Source organism: Molothrus ater, chromosome 16 (genome assembly GCF_012460135.2).
Source record: "Molothrus ater isolate BHLD 08-10-18 breed brown headed cowbird chromosome 16, BPBGC_Mater_1.1, whole genome shotgun sequence".
NCBI lineage: Eukaryota > Metazoa > Chordata > Aves > Passeriformes > Icteridae > Molothrus > Molothrus ater.
In genome coordinates, this window is record NC_050493.2 from 13,415,692 (window position 1) to 13,437,880 (window position 22,189).

Sequence of the window (22,189 nt, forward strand, 5' to 3'; positions counted from 1 at the left end):
CACTGCCATGAGCAACAGAAGGCAGCTGCCGACTGTACCTGGGAGAGAGGACCATCATCATCATCATCATCACTGCTGCTCTCCACATTCACGCTTTCATAAGGTTCAAAATCTTCAGAGTACTCCAGAGATGGTTTAATGTAGAGTTTGCCCCCTTCTTCTGTTTTAATTGCCACAGTTTTCTGTCAAAAGAAGCATTCAAAGAAATCAGATTTCTTCTGTGTATCAGCAGTACAAAAAGAGTAACCATCACACTTTATATAACAATAGCATGATCAAGCACTGCTTTTCCCCTCTGTTCCACAGAAGATTTCTGTCCTCCCTGAGCTCATCTTTGGGCCCCTGAATTATGGTTTATCAGCCCTGGTCTAACTCCCCACCTGCTGCTGCTGAGCCCAGAGTGGGCTGGGATATTAAACCTTGCTCTCTCTTGTTCCTACACCCCTCTAGCATTTTCTAAATGCCAGGGGCAGAGATGTCCCAGAGGGAATATCCTAAGATAACTTGGGTTAATTCTTTCAATGAGTCCATCTTTCCCCCTCACAGCATCCCTTCAGCACAGCCCAAGTTTGACAGGTTTGGCCAAGAATTGCTGGGTCCTCTAGATATCCAAAAAATCCCCATGGAAAATCACTGGGAAAGGAAACTGTTCAGTCTGTGGTTGCACTTTTCCTTAGCTAAATCACTCCAGTTGTTCATAAGGATATAATAACTCCTATCCTCCCATCCAACTGGATAAAAGACTTAAGGAATCATCCTGAGCTAGTCCCAAGTAGCAACCAGGTTTTAGTACAGAGCCACACATCTGGCAAATTCAGCAAAGAAGTCCTGACAGGCCATAATGGAAGCTGAGAAAATGAATTCAACTAAGCAGTAAGAGTGGTAAATAAAGTAATGCAGCCTTCAAGCTTGAATGTGAAGTATTTTCTGAAAGAAAAGAAAACCTGCACAGCACAAACACTTATCCACAGTGCCAAAGACCTCTGATCCCATCACTCAAGCACAGACTGAACATCCAGCCAGGCCAATGGCTAATCAAGTGGTGCAATTACTTGGGTGACATGTCTCCACTGTTCTGAATTCACATTTATTGTTTTAATTAAGTCCTTGACAGGTTAACTCAGATCCTTCTTTAGGCTAAAGGAAAATAGGTTTTTCTTCTGAGAAGAGAACAAACAACTGTGGAGCTGATGGCTCTAAATTTCTTATAGATAGGATATTTTTATCTATATGCATTTCCCTCTGTTATCACAAGAATTTATCACAAATTACGACTCAAATTATGCAAATTACATTTCTTTATCCCTCAATCTTGTTGCAGGTGGAGAACAGGACTAACAGGCAGGGATGTCTCTCCAAAATGAGTTTCCCCATCCTTTGCACTAGATAAATTCCCTGGGGTGCCACCAGAGCTATCCAGCAGCAGCTCTTCTGCTGGAGGACACACTGAGCCACCCATGTCCAGGCTACAAAAGTTTCTGTGAAGAATTCACTGAAACCAAACTCTTTCAATGAGAGTTGCCTCTTTAGGCTTCCAAGCAGACACAAATCTGGGCAGGGTAACTTTTCATGTTGTCAGGATCTAGCCCAAGCCATCAGAGAGCCCCAGCTGCCCACTCTGTACCACTTACAACCAATTTCCCCTGAAGTTATTTGCAACCTAAGAATCAAAGCCCCATTTCTCCCACCTGCCCCATACCTGAAGCCAATTCCTGCGTTGTATCTTGCCTGGGACAGTCTGAGGGCTGTGTTCTGGCAGCCCACTCTCTGCTAGCTGGGCTGCTTCTTCAGCAGGGACACACAAGAATTAAGAGACAGGAGAGAGAAAGCAGAAATTCAGTATTAGACAATAAACAGACACATTTGTTTGTGGATTTGTGTGGTTTTGTTTTCCCCACAGCTGAGGACAGAAGAATAAATCTGACAGGTGAATGGAATCAACAGCTGCAAAGATATCCCACATCAGATCCTGGCCAGTTCTAGCAGCAGGAGTTTAGAACCTCTTCAGGGACAGTTATCATCAAGTGGTTTTAGGAGAATAAATTATTATAAGATACAGTAGCTTAACAGCAGGGGAAGCCCCACCTTTTTTGAGATGAAAATAGAGAAATACATTCTAGAACAGGGGTACACATCATTCTGACCCCCAGCTGGGTAGAAAGTAACCTGTCTGAGGTTCTGAGCCCAGACCCAGCTACCAAAGGCAGACTGACAGACAGGGTTCTGGTGAACCACAGGTGATATGCTGGGTTTACAAAGGAATTGTGTGTATTTACTCTCAAAATTAAGGAAACATAAGCTATTGGCAGATTAAATAGAATGTACTGGGTATTTAACATACTTTGCAGAGAAGGATTCTTCATGTATAAGCCATAAAAGAAGGAGACACAACCATTATTCTTCATTTCTAAGGTGAGGAACAGTTGGTCCAGGAACTTCTGCAAAAAATCTCTGTATGGTCAAGGAGAACTGAGAGTCTCTGTGCTGGAAATGGCCCCAACTTAGAGTGGAACAATGGATTTTTGAGAAGATGCTTTGATTGAGAGAAAGAGACAAACAACTTGCAGGTCACATCAGCGTCCTCAATGGAACAAAGGCATCACCAACACTCTCAGTAGCATCCTAAATAAAGGCATCTCATTTCCTATGGCCAAGACAGATTTACAGCTTCCATTTCTTCTCAGTGGAGAAAAACAGCTGATGCAAAACCTTTTTTCTTTAAGCCATAATTTAATGGTCACCCTAAGGCTACAGGAACTGGCACTGCCAATAAAAGAAGCTATTGTCCTACAAAGGTCATAGAATCACAGAAAGATTTCATTTGGAAGGAACCTCTGGGGCTCACCAAGTCCAGCTTTCCACTCAGAGCAGAGCTTACTTCAGAATTAAATGCTCATTACAACTCTCAATACCATATTTTCTTTTCTGGGGGTTGGACAACCCTACATGCACCTGTGCAGTGACCTGTTCAGAGAATTGATATGGCAAGTTTTGACTGTGGGAAAACATAAAAGATTCCTTTTAGTTATAGGCCCTTGGTTCACTGGGAGACTGCACAAAAGCTGGTCCAAGCAGACAGGAGGGAGCAGGCCCAGGGCAGGACCATCCTGGGGGTACAGTGTTTGCTTATGTCCATTTGGAGTGATCACAGCATTGCAGGATGTTTTTCTATTGCTCCAGCACAAAGTATCTCTCTGTCTGTATCCTCCCTGCCCAAAACAGCACTAAACACCAGAAATCCTGTGAGCCACCACTGGTGCTGATTGCTCTGCTGCATTGGCTCTGCTGGCACTGAAGGGCCTTGAGCTTACACTGTGAGAAGTGTGGTTGGATTCAGTCACTGCTTTGGGAGAGAACTGGAAGCACATTTCCCTTGCACCCTCTGAGAATCCATCTCTTCAAAGCAACTGCCCAGAAGCCCCTCAAGTGTGCTGCAAATGTGAGCAGGAAAAGGGGAGATGGCAGGACTCATGCTCCCACTGCTGAGAACTTCATCCTCAGAACTGCTTGAGTGCCTCAAGAGACTCTTTACCAGTCATGGGGTGACAGGACAAGAGGGAATGGTTTTACACTCTCAGAGAGCAGGCTTTGATTGGATATTAGAAAAAATGGTTCCCTGTGAGGGTGATGAGGGCTGGCACAGAGTGCCCAGAAAAGCTGTGGCTGCCCTATCCCTGGAGTTGTTCCAGGCCAGCTTGGACAGAGCTTGGAGGAACCTGGGATAGTGGAAGGTGTCCCTGCCCATGGCAGGGGCTGGAACAAGATGAGCTTTGAGGTCCCTCCCAGTTCTGTGAGTCCATGACTCTACTTAGTGATGGATTGTAGTGGTGATAGTTTGACATGGATTCACCTGACCAGGTCTCTCTAAGCCAGGAAGAACAGTCATTGAAATGCCAGGCAGAGGCTGATGCAGCTGAGCAAGTCATCTGTGCAACAAACATTAGTTTGGAACAAAAATATCCTTCCCATGGGATGGATGGGATGTGAATACCAACCAGTGCTTGTTTGGGCACACAGAGCAGCTCCACTGGTGTCATTCCCTCAGGGATTTGCACTGTCAGTACCTACTGGACTAGGAGAGGACTGAGAAGTAATCCTCAAAATATTAGTCCTAACCCAAGGAGACCCCAAGTCACCCTCAAGCACATATTTGTGACCACACAGACACTGACTGGAAGAACAAACAGAGTTGTGAAACCATGTGTGGGTTATAGACCCAAAGAAACAGCCAGCACACCTAAGCCCAGCTTCACTACCCTCCAACCCATCATTTCCTTTAACTCATTACCAATCCTTAGCATAAAAACTTTATCAATCACTATTATCAGTAATTACTCCTAGGGAACACAAGAAAACAGTCCTGACAAACAGATTTATGATGACACTTTCAGAAACCAGAAAGAGGGATTTATGCCTGTTCTGGATTATTAAGTACCACCCATTCCTAATTTTTCAGTGAAGACTAATCCTATAGATGGATGCTTTAGAAGTAATAAATGATGCAATAACTCTCATGGGAGATGGATAGAGAAGAAAACTAAGTGCTGTATCTCAGCTAGGAATCATTCCTGTAAGTAAAATCATATTCAATCATTGAGAAGAAATACCTTGAAAGGAAAGAGACCACAAAATTACTAAGGTAGAACTCCTAGGCAAGAAGCTCATACAGACCAGCAGTGACTCCCATTCTGGACTCCAGTGGCAAAACCAAATGGGAGAGGAAGAATGACAGGATAATGGTTCAGTTGGTATCTTTCACTGCAGCTTCATGGGTTTAAAACAACACCACTGGAGAGTTAAACAGCAAAACACTGAGTTATCTTCTGCAGAGCTGGTGCTACAGTCTCTGATAGATGGAGCTGAGGAAAGGAACAGAGGCTGCAACTGGAGTCTTCAGAGATCTCTAAGACATGTATTCTACCTTGACTGAAGCAAATGGCTTTAAGGGACCATAGAAATAAAGAATTTTAGTTAAGCTGAGACATAACAACTGCACAGCAGAACTTAAAGAGGAAATTTCTCTTCACAGGAGTTCCACTAGAGCTGCTGTCACAATATCCCTTGACAATTTTTGGAGCAAAAAGTCCAAGATGTTGATTTACACCCTCTTTAGCTACGTGAAGATGTATCAGCCCTGTGTGACAGAGGAGCCAATTTCCACCATTTCCCAGAACATGACCATTTTTACATCACTGCACACAAGGTTTCACTCTGCACAGGTGACAAGCTGATTCCTCATCACCATCCCACACAGCCTGCAGGAAATTATACAAGCTGAACACACCTAAGTCTGCAAACAAGTAGTATGTGCCCATTGTAGCAGGAAAACAAATTAAGGAGATGAAGTTAGAGCCATGGTTGGAGCAGTTATTGCAGGAAACGTTTGTTTCTGGTATTGTTGAGATTAATAAACTTTCAATCAATAAATTTTCAGAGTAGGTAACTTTTTTAACTCTTTGTCTTCATTTTAGGTGAAAATGAAGCTTAAGCAGGCTATCACACATTAAAAAAAACCATTCTGAGATAGGTTGTAGCAAGTGTGAACATAACTGACTAAGGCTGGTAAACTGCTTTACACAGGGATTTAGTAAAACCAACTTTCTTTTCATTATGCTAAATAGATTAGAAGGCCAGTAAGCTCATACTTTATACTTTCATGCATGCAAAATTATTCCTGTCACTGCACTGCTCTCAATGACAGACAGACTTAAATTAGAAACAAAATACCCATTTTTCCATAAAGCCAGCTAATCACTGAGAAAAAAATGGTTGATTTTCTTCACTTCAAATATTTAAATAAAGATTAGCTATCTTTTTAAGACAACTATTATAGCTTAAATGTAATTTATGAGCTTAATGAAGCTATTACTGGATATAATTTGATTACAGTCTATGTCATCAAATGTCATTTGTCCTCAGGACAGCAGGCTTGGATAACACTGAAGTCCATCAGATCTTAAATCCTCTTAATGGTGTTATGTGTCAAAGGTATACCATTATTTTCCCCTGACAATTTATATACATTTCTAATCTTCTATTTTTAGTTAGAGCTGTTTAACAAATGGAGAGGCAGGGAAGTTAAATGTTGGAATTAAAGAGGAATCAAGTGAAAAATGGATAGGGTGTTGCAGAGACTATTCCTTACACACAAGCAGCTGAAGCACCCTGATTTCCATGGAATTTCATCCCACCAGGCTCCAGAGGTGCTGTCCCTGGATCCCAGTGACCTCTCTGAGTGAGTGCCAGCCCTGGTGCAGCTCTGCCAGGCTGCCAGGGCACTCACCCTTTGTCCTGGTGGGTCTGAGCCTGTTTCTCAGGCAGCTGTGTGGGGTGATTTTCCTGGGGTACTTTCTCGGCTCAGAGTTAGCTCCATTCACATACAGAGAAAATCCTTTTTCCAACTGCTCCAGTCTGATTTGCACGGGATCCTTTCTTTTTAAGCGCTCCTGCAGCCTGAAGGAGAAAGGCCGATAATTCATCCTTGCACAGTGCATACACAGATGGTCAGATCTTCAATAAATACAACAACACAGCATGTCACAAAGCTGAAAAATATGTTCCCAGTTCAAGGAACCCTTTCAGAATCCATCTTCCAGGGTCTGTTCCTGTTCTGTAACGTGTGCATGAGCACCCACACACTGTGACAGAGGAAGTTTGACCAAGCTTTTCCTTTCTGAGGTTTTTTTCCATGTTATTTCTTATTTCACATTATCTTCTCCATTTGGTATTTTGCATATTTAACCTTTCTTCTTAAGAATTTCAAAGAATTCACTTAGAATTTCAAAAAGCTTAAAAAATTGTTGGCCTCTTTTCAAGAATAAAAACCATTATTTGTGTTTTGAAACTGGAGGTAGAAAGCCCCCAGCCAATACTGCAGTTAGAGATAGCAGAAAATTAAATGCTGGTTAAAATAATATCAAAATAATGCCCTTCCATGGCCTCAGTTTCAGCTGCTCTCCCTCTTCCAACTCTCATTTTCTCTCCTCTCACCATGGGTTATACCCAGGCCATGCTAATTCCTTTGGTGAGGTGACATGCAGGCCAGGAACTTGGCATCATGTGGGTGACAATTTGTGAATTCCCCTGCACCACCTGGCTTCCCTCTGACTCCAGGATGGGTCAATCCACAGGCCAAAGTCCCCCAGGTGTTTGTGTTGTGACACAAGCCACCTTTTCCCAAGAGCATGTCCCCAGCAGTCAGAATTAGAGCTCTGATACCAAGGATGCACACTGGTTTAACCATTAAATAAACTGGTTTTATCCTTTTCCAAAACTGCTTTAGGATGCTGTATAGGAAAGAAACCTGTGGTCACAAAAATTGGCTGGTTTTTCAACATAATTGTGGCCTTCAAGGTCTTTTCACCAAACCAGTTTGTTATATAATTTGATTAGAAATCTCTTGTGTTAGAGGAAGGAATCCAGCATGAAAGTTCTGTAGACTCCTCTAAAATAAGCTATGAAGTTCATCTGTCCAGGGTGTAGTGACAGGAACACATGAACAAAGAGGAAAAGAAATGTTTGAAACTTGTCTGAACAACACTGGAGTTTGCAAAGGCAACCTGGCTGTTCTTATTTCCCACTTTTCTGTATTTCTGACAACATAACAACTGTGCCTCTTAACTACATCCTCATACAGTGTGAGCCGCCAGTTACTTCTGAATCTACAACCTCTTGCTCTATAAACAAAAATCTTCCCCGTCACTGTGGAAAAAGTAACTACTTCATTAATAAATGTATTTCTATTTTAAATGCTGAAGAAACATTGTAATTTCCCCTAGGAATAAGAACTTTTAGCAAGCAAAGGGAAGAAGAGAGAAACACCTGAATGTTTTAAGGCACAGCAAGTCAGACTTTGTATCACAGCTTCTGATATTTGATACAATACAACAAATATTTCATACCCCAAGTGGAAACAAATGTGAATATTACCGGTTTCTCTGCTGAAGGGATATTAAATATTCGTCATGTTTTTCATCAAAGTCAGTCACCATGTCTTAACATAAACCTGAAATGAGAATATAATGGTCACACTGAATGATTTATTCTGGAGTACCACTGGTTTTGCACCCTCAATAGATGAGAAGGCAATAAACTGAAAAACATTCTTCCTTCAACCACGCATAAAGCTGTCAGGGCTGTAAATAAAACTCCTGAAGAACAGAGGAAACAGTAGCTGTTTTACTTATTTTTCAAAACCCTTCACAATCTACTGAAGAACCAAAAAAACCTACAAGTAGAAGGCATGTGCCATGACAAGTTTATAATGCCAGACCTGGCAAGCAAGGCAAGAAGAGCAGAGCCCAAAGCCCAGCTCTGGAAGGAATTCTTTGAGCTGCTACTTGTTAGGTCAGTTCATCCTACAAACTATTCATTGCTGAGGTTGTATCTATTTGAAGTGTTTAATTAAAGATTTTACCTGGCTTGCCATTCAGGAAACCTGAATTTTTGCAGCAATCCTCACCACACCGCTGCCGCAAGTTGTGCCAAGGTCTGCTCTTACAGTGCCCGAAGTTTGGATGTGCCAGCAGCACGCTTCGCTGAGCTCTGTACCAAAGAGAGAACCGCGTGTTTTGTCTCGGACCGACCGCGGGGCAGCTCTGCCCGAGCCCGGGCCCGCCTCGGGGGAGCCCCGGGCACAGCCCCGGATGGACACGGAGCTGGGACAGATGGAGACGGAGACGGGGCAGATGGACAGGGACCCGGGACAGACCCCGGACACAGCCCGAGATGGACACGGAACCGGGAGAGAGCCCCGGGAACAGCCCCAGGATGGACACGGACCCAGGACAGACCCCGGACATAGCCCCGGACGGACACGGACCCGGGATAGAGCCTGGACACAGCCCCAGATGGACACGGAACCGGGACAGATGGACACAGACCCAGAACAGAGCCCGGACACAGCCCCGAATGGACACACGCCCAGGACAGAAACCTCAAATGGACACGGAGCCGGGACAGAGCCCCGGACACAGCCCCAGATGGACCCGGGACAGACCCCCGGACACAGCCCGAGGTGGACACGGAGCCGGGACAGAGCCCTGGGCACAGCCCCAGGATGGAAACGGACACAGACCCAGGATAGAGCCACCAGACAGAGGCCCTGGGAGGACACTGACCTCGGACAGAGCCCCAGGACGGCCACGGACCCGGGACAGAGGCCCCAGATGGACACTGACACCGGAGAGAGACCCCAGGTGGGCACGGTCCCGGGACGGACACTGACTCCCGGACAGAGCTCCCGGACGGATACAGGCCGGGGAAAGAGACCCCGGACAGGACGCAGATCCCGGGGCAGAGGCCCTGGACACGGACCACGGACACTGACCCCGAGCATACCCTGACCCTGAACAGACACGGACCCCAGACACTGAACCCGGACAAACACGGACCCCGGACACAGCCCCCGAGCAGACACGAGCCCGGACAGACACTGACCCTGGACACGGCCCCCGGGCAGACACTGACCCCGAGCAAACACGGCCCCCGGACAGACACGGCCCCGGGGCAGATACGGCCCCCAGTCAGACACGGACCCCTTCACGGCCCCCGGTCAGACACGGACCCTTCACGGCCCCCGGGCAGACACAACCCCCGGCAGCGCGGGCCGGGCCTGTTGCTCGGTCTCCCTGGCGACGGTCGCGCCTGGCCGCCGTCAGTTCCTGCGCGCCGCGGGCCCGGAAGCGGCGGCGGCGGGGATGGAGGCCATGGAGCCGCTGTGGGCGCTGCTGGACGAGGTGGCCCTGGAGGGGCTGGACGGCATCACCGCGGCCGCGCTCTGGCAGCGCCTGGCCGCCCGCTCGCCGCCCTTCCCGCTGCCGCTGGAGCCCGACACGCAGCAGCTGCTCTGGGCCGCGCTCAGCGCCCAGCCCGACGTGCGCTTCTACCTCCTGCCCCGGCCGCGGCCGCCGCTCCGCCTGCACGACCGGTGAGGGCAGCGACCGAGCGGCCCCAGCCCCTTCCTGTCGGAGAACCCGGGGCTGGTCGCCGGGCTAAACCCGGCGTGGTTGAGAGGCTAAACCCGGCCCGATTACCGGGCTAAACCTGGCTTGGTTGAGGGGCTAAACCCGGACTCACTGCCGGCTAAACCCGGCCCGGTTGCTGTTCTCGCCCAGGCTTTGCTGCAGCAGCCCCTCGGTAGCCGGTGACAGCAGGCAGGGCCGAGGGTGGCTCTGAGCCGCTGTTTAGGTGTTATACAAAGAATTTGCACTCTTCGGGGGGTCAAGCATTGGAATAGGTTGCCCAGGGAGGTGGTGGAGGCACCACGCCTGGAGGTGTTTAAAATCTGGCGCTGGTTGATGGGTTTTAGGGGTCTCAGTGGTAGTGCTGGTGATAATCTTAGAGGTCTGTTCCAATTTTGATGATTCTATGATTTAAGAGACCTGTATATGAGTCCTGGCCTGATTTCCATTCAAATGACTGCATGCTATCTAGGTCCAGGCAAAATTTGTAAGTCCTGGTGAGCAGGGTGGATGTACCTGTCATTTTCCTTATCTGTGAACTATATGTTTATCTTATCCCCACTACATCTTTGACTTTTCAAAGATTAAATAATGCATCTCCCTCCTACTGCATTCTGCATGCTGAAAAGGTTTGGTCATGCTTGAGGAGTACAGCTCTGCTCTTCATATTTTTCCAGTTTGGAGGTTTAAAGGAGCTTCATTTTTCCAAGATAATTCCTAGAGGTATCAGCATTGTCTCTGACAGTCTTGTATTTCTCCTTGCTTGGTTAAATATTAGCTCTTTGGTTTTATTTCAGATATGAAGAAATAGACCTTGAGACAGGAATATTGGAAACCAAAAGAGATCCTGTTTCTTCAGATGATATTTATCCTATCCACATGATTTTGGATAACAAAGATGGCATACAAGGTTCCTGCCAGTATTTTAAGGAGAGAGTAGACATCACTGATCAAATAAGGAAGAAGGATTTGCAGCCTTGTTATACTTACAAAGAAGCTGTTGAAAAGTGAGTGAAATCCTTATATCTTATATCCTGTAATCCTGATATATATAGCATTAAGATACTTCTAAGTTCTAAAATTTAGTCCTTGCTCAGTTTGTCCAGATTATATCAAGAATGGTGGTTGTGGAGAGAAAAACCTCTCTGTTTTTATGGAGCCAATAATAAGACATTACTTTTCCATCTGTTTCTTAGATGGGGAGAGAAATTAGTCATTGTTGCTTCCCAGGAGCAGCGTTACAGAGCTTTGATAGGCTGGGAGGGGGACCCTGACCTGAAACTCCCTGACTTTTCCTACTGCATCCTGGAGCGTCTGGGCCGAGCTCGCTGGCAGGGAGAGCTGCAGAGGGACCTGCACAGTGGGGCTTTCAAGTAAGTTTGTGTCTTGCTCTGAGAATTAAACCCAAGGTTGTTTTTAAGTATTCCTGTGAATATTTGAACTCTCATCCATGTTGTAGTGCTTTATGCTTACTACCAGGAGTGCTTGGTTTGGTAGAACTGTGCTGGTCTCATCCTTGAGTTCATTGCCTTTCCTGATATTTTCACAGAGAGCAAGAAATTTGTCTGGTGGGTCAATACACCAAATGGGTTTCTATTGTGAAAGTTCTTGTTTTTTCTAAATAACTTTTTCTTCAAATTTGGGATGGAAAAATTATTTGCATTTCCTTTTCTAAACTGCTGTCTAAGTATCTTACCCACGTTCTGAAGGAATTCTTGAACAGCCACCTTTTGTCCACAGCATTTCCCTGTGTGACATCTCCATTGAGAGGGAGCCTGAGCTACCAGCTCCCAAACTAGACCTTGTATTTTGCTGATGGAGGAGCATTACACACCTTCTTAGAAAACTTCTGAATGTGTCCTGAAGTTCTGGAGAGTATCAGCATTTCTCTAAGGGTTCACTGCTTTTAGGACATGGGTGGGTTTTAGCTTATACACCACCTGGTGCTGGTTTTTGCCACTTAGGGAGCTCTTGTAGGTAACTAAGATGATGGGGAAAACTTTTATGGGTGCTGTTCTGTCAGTTTGGTGACCCAAGCCAGCTCTCCAAGGAGGGAGATGAATCCCAGAGCTGTTCCAAGAAGGGCAGTAGATCCAGAGCTGTCACTGCAGCATAGCCACGAATTAGAAAAAAAGGATGGGAAAGGAGGGCATGGGGATACACTGCTGATTCAACCCCCCCATCAAACCATGTCATGACACTCTGTGCCTAAAGGCTCAGAGGTATTTCTCTGTTTAATTGGATTAACTATGAAAATAAATTTCACAGGTTTTCTTAATTGTGAACTTCCTAACTTCAAGTTGTCACTTTGAAAATTAGCACATGTCATTAAGGCCATAGGTAATATAGGTAAAGCATTGTGGGTAGTGGATAATTAGAATTGTTTGCAGAAGTTCCTATTCCCATAGGTATCTTGCCATCTTTTCTTTAGGGTGGATGCTGGAAAGCTGCATTACCACAGGAGGGTATTGGACAGGAGTGGTCTGATAACGATGCAGTCCCACGTCATCCGGCTGCCGAGCGGAGCGCAGCAGTACTCAATTCTGCTCCTCCTGACTCGCTTCCATGTGGATAGGTATGCTTTAAGGGTCTCCTGGGCACTCTTTGACCTTTTACTGTGATGAGGGATTGTTCTGTTGTCACAGAACCATCAAAGTTTCTGGCAATTGATGCTTTCCCGTTTATTAACTCCTTTTCCAAATGTCGGACACCTTAAAACTTGTCTTGGAGCTGTAAACAACAGGTTCTTCTAGTGTCTGTCACCTGCCTGCATAAATACAACTCTTCTTTTTGTAGCACTAATCATTCTGTTCATTTTGACTGCTTTCACTTAAACACGTTTCTAGTAGATTTCTTGTTTTGTTTTCCTGTCTTGTTTATGATTAGAACTTGTGCTTCTGTGGGTTGCCAGTGAAATAACAGCTTGGGCTTAGTCATTGTTTCCTCTTTGAGGTCTTTTCTTAGAGACAAATTATCTCATGTGCTATTCACAGGAGGAAAAGAAAACTAGAATTCCTAAACCAATCTTAGAACATTTAGCATACTTTCTCTAGTGACTGACAGTTTCTAAAGCTACAACTTGTGTTTATGAAGTTATATGCATACTTACATGTAAAATAATTCTCTTTTTTGGTTAGGAGGAGCAAATATGATATTCTGATGGAGAAGCTCTCAAGTATGCTAAGTGCTCGTTCAAACCAGATGGAAACATTAGGAAACTTGAGGGAAGAATTGGTGAGATTAATTTCTCTTTCACATTCTCACTCAGTAGAATCTAGATGCTGAGTATCAAAGGCACTCATTCATACTACCTGCTTCAAAAGTTGCTCAAAATTCTGGACTAGGATAGCAAAAGAAGGATCTTAAAAACCTACCAGATCAAGCTGCTGGTGTTGTTTGTCATAGGGAAGCAGTTCTGTTCTAAGCACAATCTCAGAAAAGTTTTGTCAGTGGATGTCATCATGCAGTTCTTACTTTTCCACTTCTGCTGTTTGTGTGGGTGGCAGAGCTGGAGGGGTACAACACACTCAGGAACATCTCAGGTTCTGCACTAGAAGGCTTTGAAGTTTCTTGTGGATATCCTACCCCAAAATATGGTGTTGTGAGAGCAGGTAGTGTGAATGCCTTTGATACCAGTCAGCAGCAGGTGAAGCTTTTGGGCTGCAGTGACTTTTGCCATTTCTCTTTGCATCAGGGCCTTTGTGAGAGAACCTTCAAACGTCTCTATCAGTACATGATGAATGCTGGCCTGGCCAAGGTTGTGTCTGTCCCCTTGCAAGACATAAATCCCAATGGAGGACCCTGCAAGACAAAGAAAGGTCTTGGTTTTACTCTTTTGTTGTGTGATTACATTGATGTCATTCTATCTATGAGCTTCATATCTTAAATTAAAAGAGGTGTAAGTAAAAAATCTGTCCATGCAATCATGTAGATAAGTGTGCTACTGAAGTTAAAATGCTGCAGCCCACTTGAATTAAGCAGTTGTTACAGTTTTTTAAGGAGTGAATATATCATCAAGTTTGTTGGTCTGTGGTCTTGGGACCTGGTAAGGCTGCTCAAGGTACCAATACAGAGTAGGAACAAAACTTCAACTTTCAGGTTGAAGTTAAATGACAAATCAATAAACTTGACCAAAAAATACAAAAACTTAATGTTGAAAAGAAGGCTCAATATGAAATAAGTTAAAAAACAGATCATTCTTGCTTATGACTTTTCCTGAAAGTCATGAGAATGCAAAGCTGGTCTGAAAAGTTTCCTATCAAATTATGCAAGTAAGGTCTTACAGTACTTGGAATTCACAGAACACAGAATATTCTGAGTTTGAAGTGACCTCCAAGGACCATTGAGCCCAACTCTTAAGTGAATGGGCAATACAGGGGTCAAACCCACACCCTTGGCATTATTATCTCACCAGCTGAGCTGATAACAGGGTTGAGGTAAGTGAGATACCCAAAATTGCTATCCCAAAAAGCCACAGTCTGCTGAGGGCTAGTTTAATGCATAACCAGCTTTGAATGCCAACTTAATTGGTTCACAGGAACTGCTGATAATTTCCAAACATGTAGTGGAGAGACAAAGAGCAGGATTGCATGAGGGAAGGGAACAAAAGAAAGCAACTGTTCTCAGGAAAAGATACAGATAAAACTTGCATGGGGAAAAAAGCACAAGAAATAATAATGGAAAGTATGAGGAAGGATAGTACCTCCAGTGGAATTAATACAATTCTTGAAGGAAATCTAAACCAAATCCTTAATCACAGAAAATCCTAAGAGGCAGATTTGCAGGGTTAAAAAGAAAATAGTTTTGAAAGATGAAGTGTCTGTTTTAGAGATATAATGAACTGTTTGTGAGAAAAAAAAATCTGATATGAACTAAACATTGTAAATTACATAGTCTTTGTGAATAGGAGTGATCTTAAAGGAGCAAGTGAAAGAGCAAATAAAACCATGAAAAATTCCAGAAGACAAAAAAGAGTGCTGATTACATGGAGTTGGATTAAGGCTGTCAATAAGACAAATTCCTTCAAATCTTTTAAGTCTGGGGAAAGGAAATTCTCTGTAGGGAAAGTGTATTCTGAACAAAGAGAAGCAGACGGCCAAAAGCAGGTACAGCATCAATCATGGCTGAGAGAGAAATGACCCAGGTCTTTCAGGGGTGTTCTAATGAGCTGCAAACACTTGGAAATAGCACCCAAAAGACCAGACAGCCCTTCTAAAAACAGTTTATAGGCAGTAGTAAAAGCATTTAACTTGCAATTAAGGTATTTACTTAGAAGACAAGAAAATACAAGTCCACTTACAAACCTGGTGTTTTATGCTCTGTCAGAGATGGGCAAAACAGCAGCTGCATTTACTGCTTAAATTTGTTGGGAAAAATGCCACTTGATGAATCTTTCACTTGAATGATAATTCCATCTTACAGATGTAAAAGCTGAAAATCCACAAAAATGCCTTAAAACACTAGGTATTAAAGGAGGATGAATTAATAATAGCTGATTTTCAGCAGAGATCAAGATAGTTTAATCTCTGGAGTTACACAGGAAAGAAGATAGAAATATGTGGGACACACTGAGGATGAAGCCAGAGCATCTGCTATGGGAAGAACATTATTGGGCAGCAGGAGCTAAAGGAAAAGGAACTGATTTGTTTTGGGGGATTTCTTTTCTATGAGGAGTTTTTTTGTTTGTTTGTTTTTTCAAATACTGCTTCCAGTGAAAATTAATGGGCTGTAGAAATACAAAGGATGTAATAACAGTGCTTGCAACCCTACCAAAATGTCAGCACTTAAATCCTAAGCAGCATCCTAGGGAAAGGATTCAGCTTGAGGGAAAATAATGGAGTCATGTGGGCTGGAGCACAGTCGCACGGTGAAGTGACAGTGGGTTAACTTTGTGTCAGCTGGGCATCAGCAACTGCTCAGATACATAAACACAAGATAAAATTCATCAGCTGAAACCTTAGTGATTCCAGCTAAAGCCTTCACCTGGCCTTTTCACAGCAGTGTGTAGCAGAGGAATGGCTGGAGATGTTCTCCCCAGTGCTGCAGGATGAGCTGGCTGCTGCTGCAGCTCCTGAATCACTGCAATTTGCCAGAGTGGCAGAGTCCAGTAACCCCAACTGCTGTGAAGGGTCCAGCAGGAGCTCAGTGACACTGAGGAGAGCAGGAACTCAGCTCTTCTGCAGCCATCTGTCCTCACTCTGCCCTTTGCTGGGAGGTCCCAGTGAGTGGAGAGTTTGCACAGCACAGCTGATGGACAGGAACAAGCTAAGATGTGGAATTAAGTCAACAAGAATCTTGTGGCTGGTGGGCAGCAGTGTGTTCTGTCCTTGTAAAAAGGAAAGGGTTAATATCCAGTGAGTGATCTCCCAGTCAAATAAGTGTTCTCCAGCTGTAATTCTGGGCATCAGCACTTAATCCCTCCATTGATTTATTTATGCTGTGAAAGTTTCTCCCCCTGGACAGTCCTAGCATTGGCACAGATGTGAAGGTTTGGAGCACCTCAAAAATTCACCTGATTGCCAGATTCATACAAAGATTAATACAAAGGGATTCATGCAAAGATTCATACAAAGGGATTCATACAAAGCTGTTGCAAACCTTTCCTAGAAATACCCAGCTCTCTTTAATCATTTGTTCCCCATTGCACTGCTACTTCTTCATGTTGAGAAAAAAGTCAAATTGTTTGAAGCAGTGCACACCCCCTGCACTTTGTTAGAAGTTGTTACTAACACTCATTTTTCACAGGGACTGATGTCATGGTCCGTTGCCTTAAGCTGCTGAAGGAATTTCGGAAGAAAATGGAAGATTATCATGATGATGATGAAGAGATCATCACAAAAGTGGTTCAGCCTGTGGATATTGTTTGTGAAAGGGATATGCTCACCCAGGCTTATCAGTTAAGTAGGTGATTTAAGACACCTGAAGACTTTTCCATTACCTCCTTACTCCTTGTAGTATAAAAGAAATGTGTATATTGCAAGTGGTTTTACATTCTGGTTGCTTTTGTATCAGAAAGTGTCATTTTTTCATAGCAAAATGAGCTTTAAATCCAGATTAGACTGGAGATGCTGCCACCTGTTAGCCCTTCCTGGAAGCTTAGCAACTACCCAGCAGAAACAGGATGTTTTGATGGGATGAGAAAAGATGAAGCAAACAGTGTTCATTATTCTCCTATCTCTTTTCCTTTCCAAATGGAGAAATTAATATCTAACTGTGGAAAGCTGCCAGGGAAGAAAAATCATCCATGCTTCTAATTTGTAGCTGTCACCTCCATACCTCATTCTGCTGGGCACTGCTTCATGTAAAATTGTGCTTTATGACAGTATTTGGCTGAATACTTTATGTGTCTGTAAAACTGTCTTTAGTTAGTGGGGAATCTTAAATTTAATATTCTGGCATATAGTGTTGTTCAGGGAAATATTAATGTACATAGAAATAGATATATATATAAAATTCAGTCAGATTCTTTCCCTGAGATATTGTTTTTTGTTTTTCTTTCTGCAACAGTTGAAAGTAGAGGAACCAAAGGTATTTCTCAGGCTGAACTTCGCCTGGCTATGAATGTGGGGAAGCTGGAAGCCAGGATGCTCTGTCGTCTTCTGGAGAGGTACAAAGTTGTCAAGGTAAGGCTAAAATAAAATAATTCAGATACTTTTTGAAACTGAAGGTACAATTTTGGTTATTTTGGGAATAACACTGTTAACCTTAAACATTAGAAACAGCAGAGATTTGAGAATGACAGTGGGAGAGTCCTGGTAAGATTGAAAAGAGAATTAATTCAGTTGAGGAAAAAGTGTGTAAGGCAAGGGTTTCAGTATTAGGATTGCAACCTGCTCTAATCAGAGCACTGAAGAATCTTCTCAAAGACCCTCTGTCCATGTAAGATCATTAATCTACTTCCCTTTTGAAAATACCAGGAAATTTGGAGCAAAACAGTTACTTCTCTAGGAGTTATGGTTACACTTCTTATTTCCAGATATTTCAGTGGTTTTTTATTTCACTAGACAAGTCCAGATGTCATGTCTTGCATGCCCAATAGTCCCTTTCCACAAAGGCAGGATAATTGCCATCTTCCCTCAATGGGGAATTTTTTTTGAAAAATCCTGTCATTTAATAGAATGTTCTGTAGAGTTAAAAACAAGCTGTATAAACCATTGGAATATCTAACATATTTTCCCCCAGTCAGCTGTGAAAATGAAATCTTCCCTTATTGATTAGTGGAGTGTGTGAGTTTGTAGATCCCTGCTGGAGCAGACAGGGCAGACTTCCACTGAAGTCTGAGTCACTCAGGGAGCTGCAGTGCCCTTATTTCACAAACATTTTTGTTCTGAAAAAAATTGATTTCCACTCTGAATACACACAGTTTGTTCTTCCTCAGACTTTTCTCCATCCCACATACCGTAGGAGTTTCATTCTAATGCACTGGTAATGTAGATTTGTTTACTTTTCAGGCACAGAATTCCTTTTGATTTCTCTACATGAAGGTTAGGGACATTTTTGTTACTTAAAAAAATAATATTATATCTTTTGATGGGTGGGAATAACACTGAGAACATTTTCCCTCTGTTGATGCTGGAGAACACTGATAGAATGGAGAAGCAAGGTGGTAAAATAACATTCCAACTGTTTCCTCAGGGTTTTATGGAGGATGAAGGTCGGCAAAGGACAACAAAATACATTTCCTACATTTTTGCAGAGGAGAGTGATTTGAACCGTCAGTTTGAGAGGGAGAAGGCCAGGAGTGAGCAGCTGGCTACAGTTACTTTGGCTCTGGTGCCAGAAGATTCCCCACCTGTGGAAGAGGCATCTCCTGCAGAAGAGGAGGCTGTGGCCTCAGAGTCTGACCATGAGGAAGAAGGGAAGGACAGGAAGAAGAGAGGAAAAGCTCAAAAAGCCAACTCTGGTTCTCCAGTGAAATCACATGTCCAAGATGATGTCCAGCAGACAACACCAGCCAAAGGTAATTTGTGATTTGCAAATCTGGAGAGCAACCTGCATTTTTCTTATGGGTCATTTCATTAAAGAACAAATAACATGTTATTAGCTTCCATTATGGCTTTTGGCCACATATTTATTTTTAAGCCTGTTTGGTTATTTCCCTGCTTTGCCCCCAGATTGTTCTGGTTTGAAACACCAAGTGTGGTAACCTCTGGAGACTGTCAGGGCTGAAGTGTGGCCTGCTGTCTGTGTCCCAGTAGTGTTTGTGCTGCCTCTCCTGACCCCATGCCATGTCTCCCCTTTTCCCTGAGCTCACACACTGTGCTCCTTGGATATTCAAGGCTGGGATGACTTCACCCATAGCCTTACTCACCTGAGTATTTTGTAACAAAAATATCTTGACCCCAGAAGTCACCTCAGCTTGTTCTTCAGTTATCTGGAACATGTTAATGTGAAAGCTACCAGCCTGTGGGGGACATATTTAAAAAGACATAGTGGGGGGTTTTTTTTACTTAATTTTTTAAACCCATTTAGATATTCCTACAACTTCTCTGATAAACTCCAATGTAAGAGAGGAGATCTCTGTTTTTTCTATATAGATTATCTTTGGAGTAGTATTAAATTCTTATTCTGCTTTGAGTCAGAAGAGTCATGTTTCTGACAGAGCTTGAGAATCTTTGAGACAGAAACTCTCCTTTCTTCAGACAGCAGTTTCTGGATAAACCCTTCATGACTTTCCAAGCTGTGAAAAGGTTTCTGGGTGGAGAGAATTATTTGATGACAGAGAGTTCACTTTTTTTTTTAGCTTAACTTTTGGAGGCTGAATGCAGTCTTTCATGGTCAAACCACTGCTTCCAGCAGGGCAGAATGTATGAAAAGTGCAGCAGAATGCTTTTAAGTGCAGCTTCCTGGGTAGATGGGAGAATGCCTCTTAGAGAGAAAGCTGAGCAGGGAGAGCAGAACAATTACAAGCTTTTTTGTTCTCAAACCAGGCTCAAAGCCAGCAGCTGTGAAGTCTCAGGGAAAGAGGCAGCCTTCCCCTCAAATTCTTGAAGATCCTGAGGAGCTCCCAGACAACATTTCAGGGGATAGTTCTACTTTGGGAACTCTAAAGCAGGAGTCCAGTGTTTCTACCTGTGCTCATCCCACGGATGAAGATGGAGATGTGGCTGAGGTGGAGGAAGTCAGACTTGAAGATCCTAAGGTAAGATCACATGTCTTAATATCTTCTTGTTGATACAGCTGCCTGAGCATGTTTTGTACTCTTATAGCAAATCCTCAAACTAGAGTTTTTGTATTTATTTATCAAATTATTTTGGGATTTTTTAAATTAATTTCAAAGTACATTCATATTTTGGCTGCACTGCATTGTAAATATAAGTGAAAATTTTTCCAGGTGATAGGAGGGTAGATGTCCAAAATACAGTTCTGGGTTAGTTCCCTGGTGCCCTCCAAATTGTGTGCTGAATGAATGCATGTCATAGCTTAATGTAGCACACAAGGGCTGCTTATCATCCCCTGTCTGCCTTCCTGGGAAGTGGAGATAAGAGACAATCTTCATCTGAGGAGTTCATTATAAATAAATCCATCCAAACGGGTGTCGCTATAGGACACAAAATAACATGACATGTTCTTCCAAGGTAAAAAGAGCACGTTTAATTTCTGACTCCAACATTTATAGATTTCCAAAAGTGCCAGTGGATTGGAGGGTGACAGTGCCACCTCTCCAATGACACTGGACAAACCAACAGTCCATCAAATTTCTCCTCTGTGACAGCGTTCACAGGGGTCTTAGGATGAGGGAAGAGACGAGGATCTGACTCCATGTTTCAGAAGGCTTGATTTATTATTTTATGATATATATTATTATCATAATATAATATATTATATTATATATATATATTATTATCATATTTATATATGATATATAAAATATATTTTATGATATATATTACGTTAAAACTATACTAAAAGAATAGAAGAAAGGATTTCATCAGAAGGCTGGCTAAGAATAGAAAAAGAAAGAATGATAACAAAGGCTTGTGGCTCAGACTCTCTGTCCGAGCAGCTGACTGTGATTGGCCATTAATTAGAAACAACCAACATGGGCCAATCCCAGATGAACCTGTTGCATTCCACAACAGCAGATAATCAGTGTTTACATTTTGTTCCTGAGGCCTCTCAGCTTCTCAGGAGGAAAAGATGTCTGTGACACTCCTCTTCCATAAAAGAATGTGAAACAAGTGTGTGAGAAAGTTCGTTACAAGAATGTAAACATCAGAAAGCTTAGAAAAACTTCAAAAATCAGGGTGACGGATGGGGAATTGCTCAGCTGCAGACAGGCTGGCTGATGTCCCCTTGTGCTGTGCTGTGCTGTCCCCAGAAGCCCTGTGGCCCCAGGAAGGAGAAGCGCTGCAAGGCGGCGGCGCTGGAGAGGCCCCATGAGACCTACAGGCTGCTGAAACGCCGCAACCTCATCGTGGAGGCCGTGAGGAACCTGCGCCTCATCGAGAGCCTCTTCACGTGAGCCAGGGCTGAGCCTCCTCTCTGGGGTGCTGGGAGCACTGGGGGCTTGTTCCTTCTGCCTTGGCTTGTCCCTGCTGGCACCGTTGCTGTAAGGATGGAGAGGGCGGTTGAATCTTAATCAGCTCTTTGGAAGCAGCAATAGTCCATGCAGATAATTACACAAGAGTGCTTTCGTTTGTTCCATGTCTCATAAATACACATCAAAGAACTTATTTATCCCTTCACTTATTTATCCCTTCACAGTGTGCCAAACTTGGGATCACTGTGACCCCAGTCACTGTAAGGTACAGCCCTTCCCTGCTGCAGGATTCTTGCATCTGCATCAGTTTTATCTCATCTTTGTTCGTGTGTTGTTCTGTATGGACTGGAGAGACTCAGGTTTTCATGTCGCTGCTCACTGGCATCCTAGCAAGGCCCTCAAAGTTTGCTTGTCAGTGCAGTTTTATGTGGTGTTATATCTCTTCTCCTAACACCTTATCTAAGCTGGAGATACTTCCCTAAATGTTATAATGTCTTTCAGCCCTTTAAGATTTCGTCTCCAAAAAGAAATGGGAATTCTGGTGCTCTGCTGGATCCTAAATTGGCAGTGCTGTGTTGTCACAAATAGTGTTGCACCATCCATCTTCTGTGTCAGCACAGAGATCCTGGCATGTCAGTGTACCCAGGGCTGCTTGCTGTAGGAATTAAGTAAGAAATCATGGCCTCACTCTCCTCTGGTCTGAGAATTTTGAAACCTTCTGTCACCTTGTTTAATTGCAGAGTGT

The 22,189-nt window shown here is 43.6% G+C and overlaps 2 protein-coding genes across 12 annotated transcripts in view; one reads left to right on the forward strand and one right to left on the reverse strand.

Annotated features, from left to right (window-relative positions):
- Window positions 1–9,600, reverse strand: part of KATNIP (katanin interacting protein) — a 58,002-nt gene extending 48,402 nt beyond the window's left edge. For 7 of the 11 annotated variants that reach the window (XM_054516545.1, XM_036392115.2, XM_036392117.2 and 4 more), the window contains exons 1-6: window positions 9,469–9,530; window positions 8,417–8,544; window positions 7,930–8,005; window positions 6,284–6,453; window positions 1,700–1,785; window positions 39–182 (exon numbers count right to left, since the gene is read on the reverse strand). In XM_054516545.1, coding sequence (XP_054372520.1) covers window positions 39–182; window positions 1,700–1,785; window positions 6,284–6,453; window positions 7,930–7,991 — 462 coding nt within the window. In that variant the 5' untranslated portion in view covers window positions 7,992–8,005; window positions 8,417–8,544; window positions 9,469–9,530. Of the gene's footprint in view, window positions 1–38; window positions 183–1,699; window positions 1,786–6,283; window positions 6,454–7,929; window positions 8,006–8,416; window positions 8,545–9,468; window positions 9,531–9,565 lie in introns of those variants that run through there. The other 4 variants (XM_054516546.1, XM_054516544.1, XM_036392116.2 and 1 more) reach the window with 2 other exon arrangements.
- A 98-nt stretch (window positions 9,601–9,698) lies between these two features.
- GTF3C1 (general transcription factor IIIC subunit 1) overlaps window positions 9,699–22,189 on the forward strand; it is a 41,397-nt gene continuing 28,906 nt past the window's right edge. Inside the window, exons 1-11 of the mRNA XM_036392112.2 lie at window positions 9,699–9,928; window positions 10,760–10,969; window positions 11,159–11,335; window positions 12,394–12,537; window positions 13,100–13,196; window positions 13,657–13,780; window positions 16,707–16,862; window positions 17,469–17,584; window positions 18,597–18,921; window positions 19,892–20,103; window positions 21,283–21,422. Coding sequence (XP_036248005.1) covers window positions 9,699–9,928; window positions 10,760–10,969; window positions 11,159–11,335; window positions 12,394–12,537; window positions 13,100–13,196; window positions 13,657–13,780; window positions 16,707–16,862; window positions 17,469–17,584; window positions 18,597–18,921; window positions 19,892–20,103; window positions 21,283–21,422 — 1,931 coding nt within the window. The remainder of the gene's footprint in view (window positions 9,929–10,759; window positions 10,970–11,158; window positions 11,336–12,393; window positions 12,538–13,099; window positions 13,197–13,656; window positions 13,781–16,706; window positions 16,863–17,468; window positions 17,585–18,596; window positions 18,922–19,891; window positions 20,104–21,282; window positions 21,423–22,189) is intronic.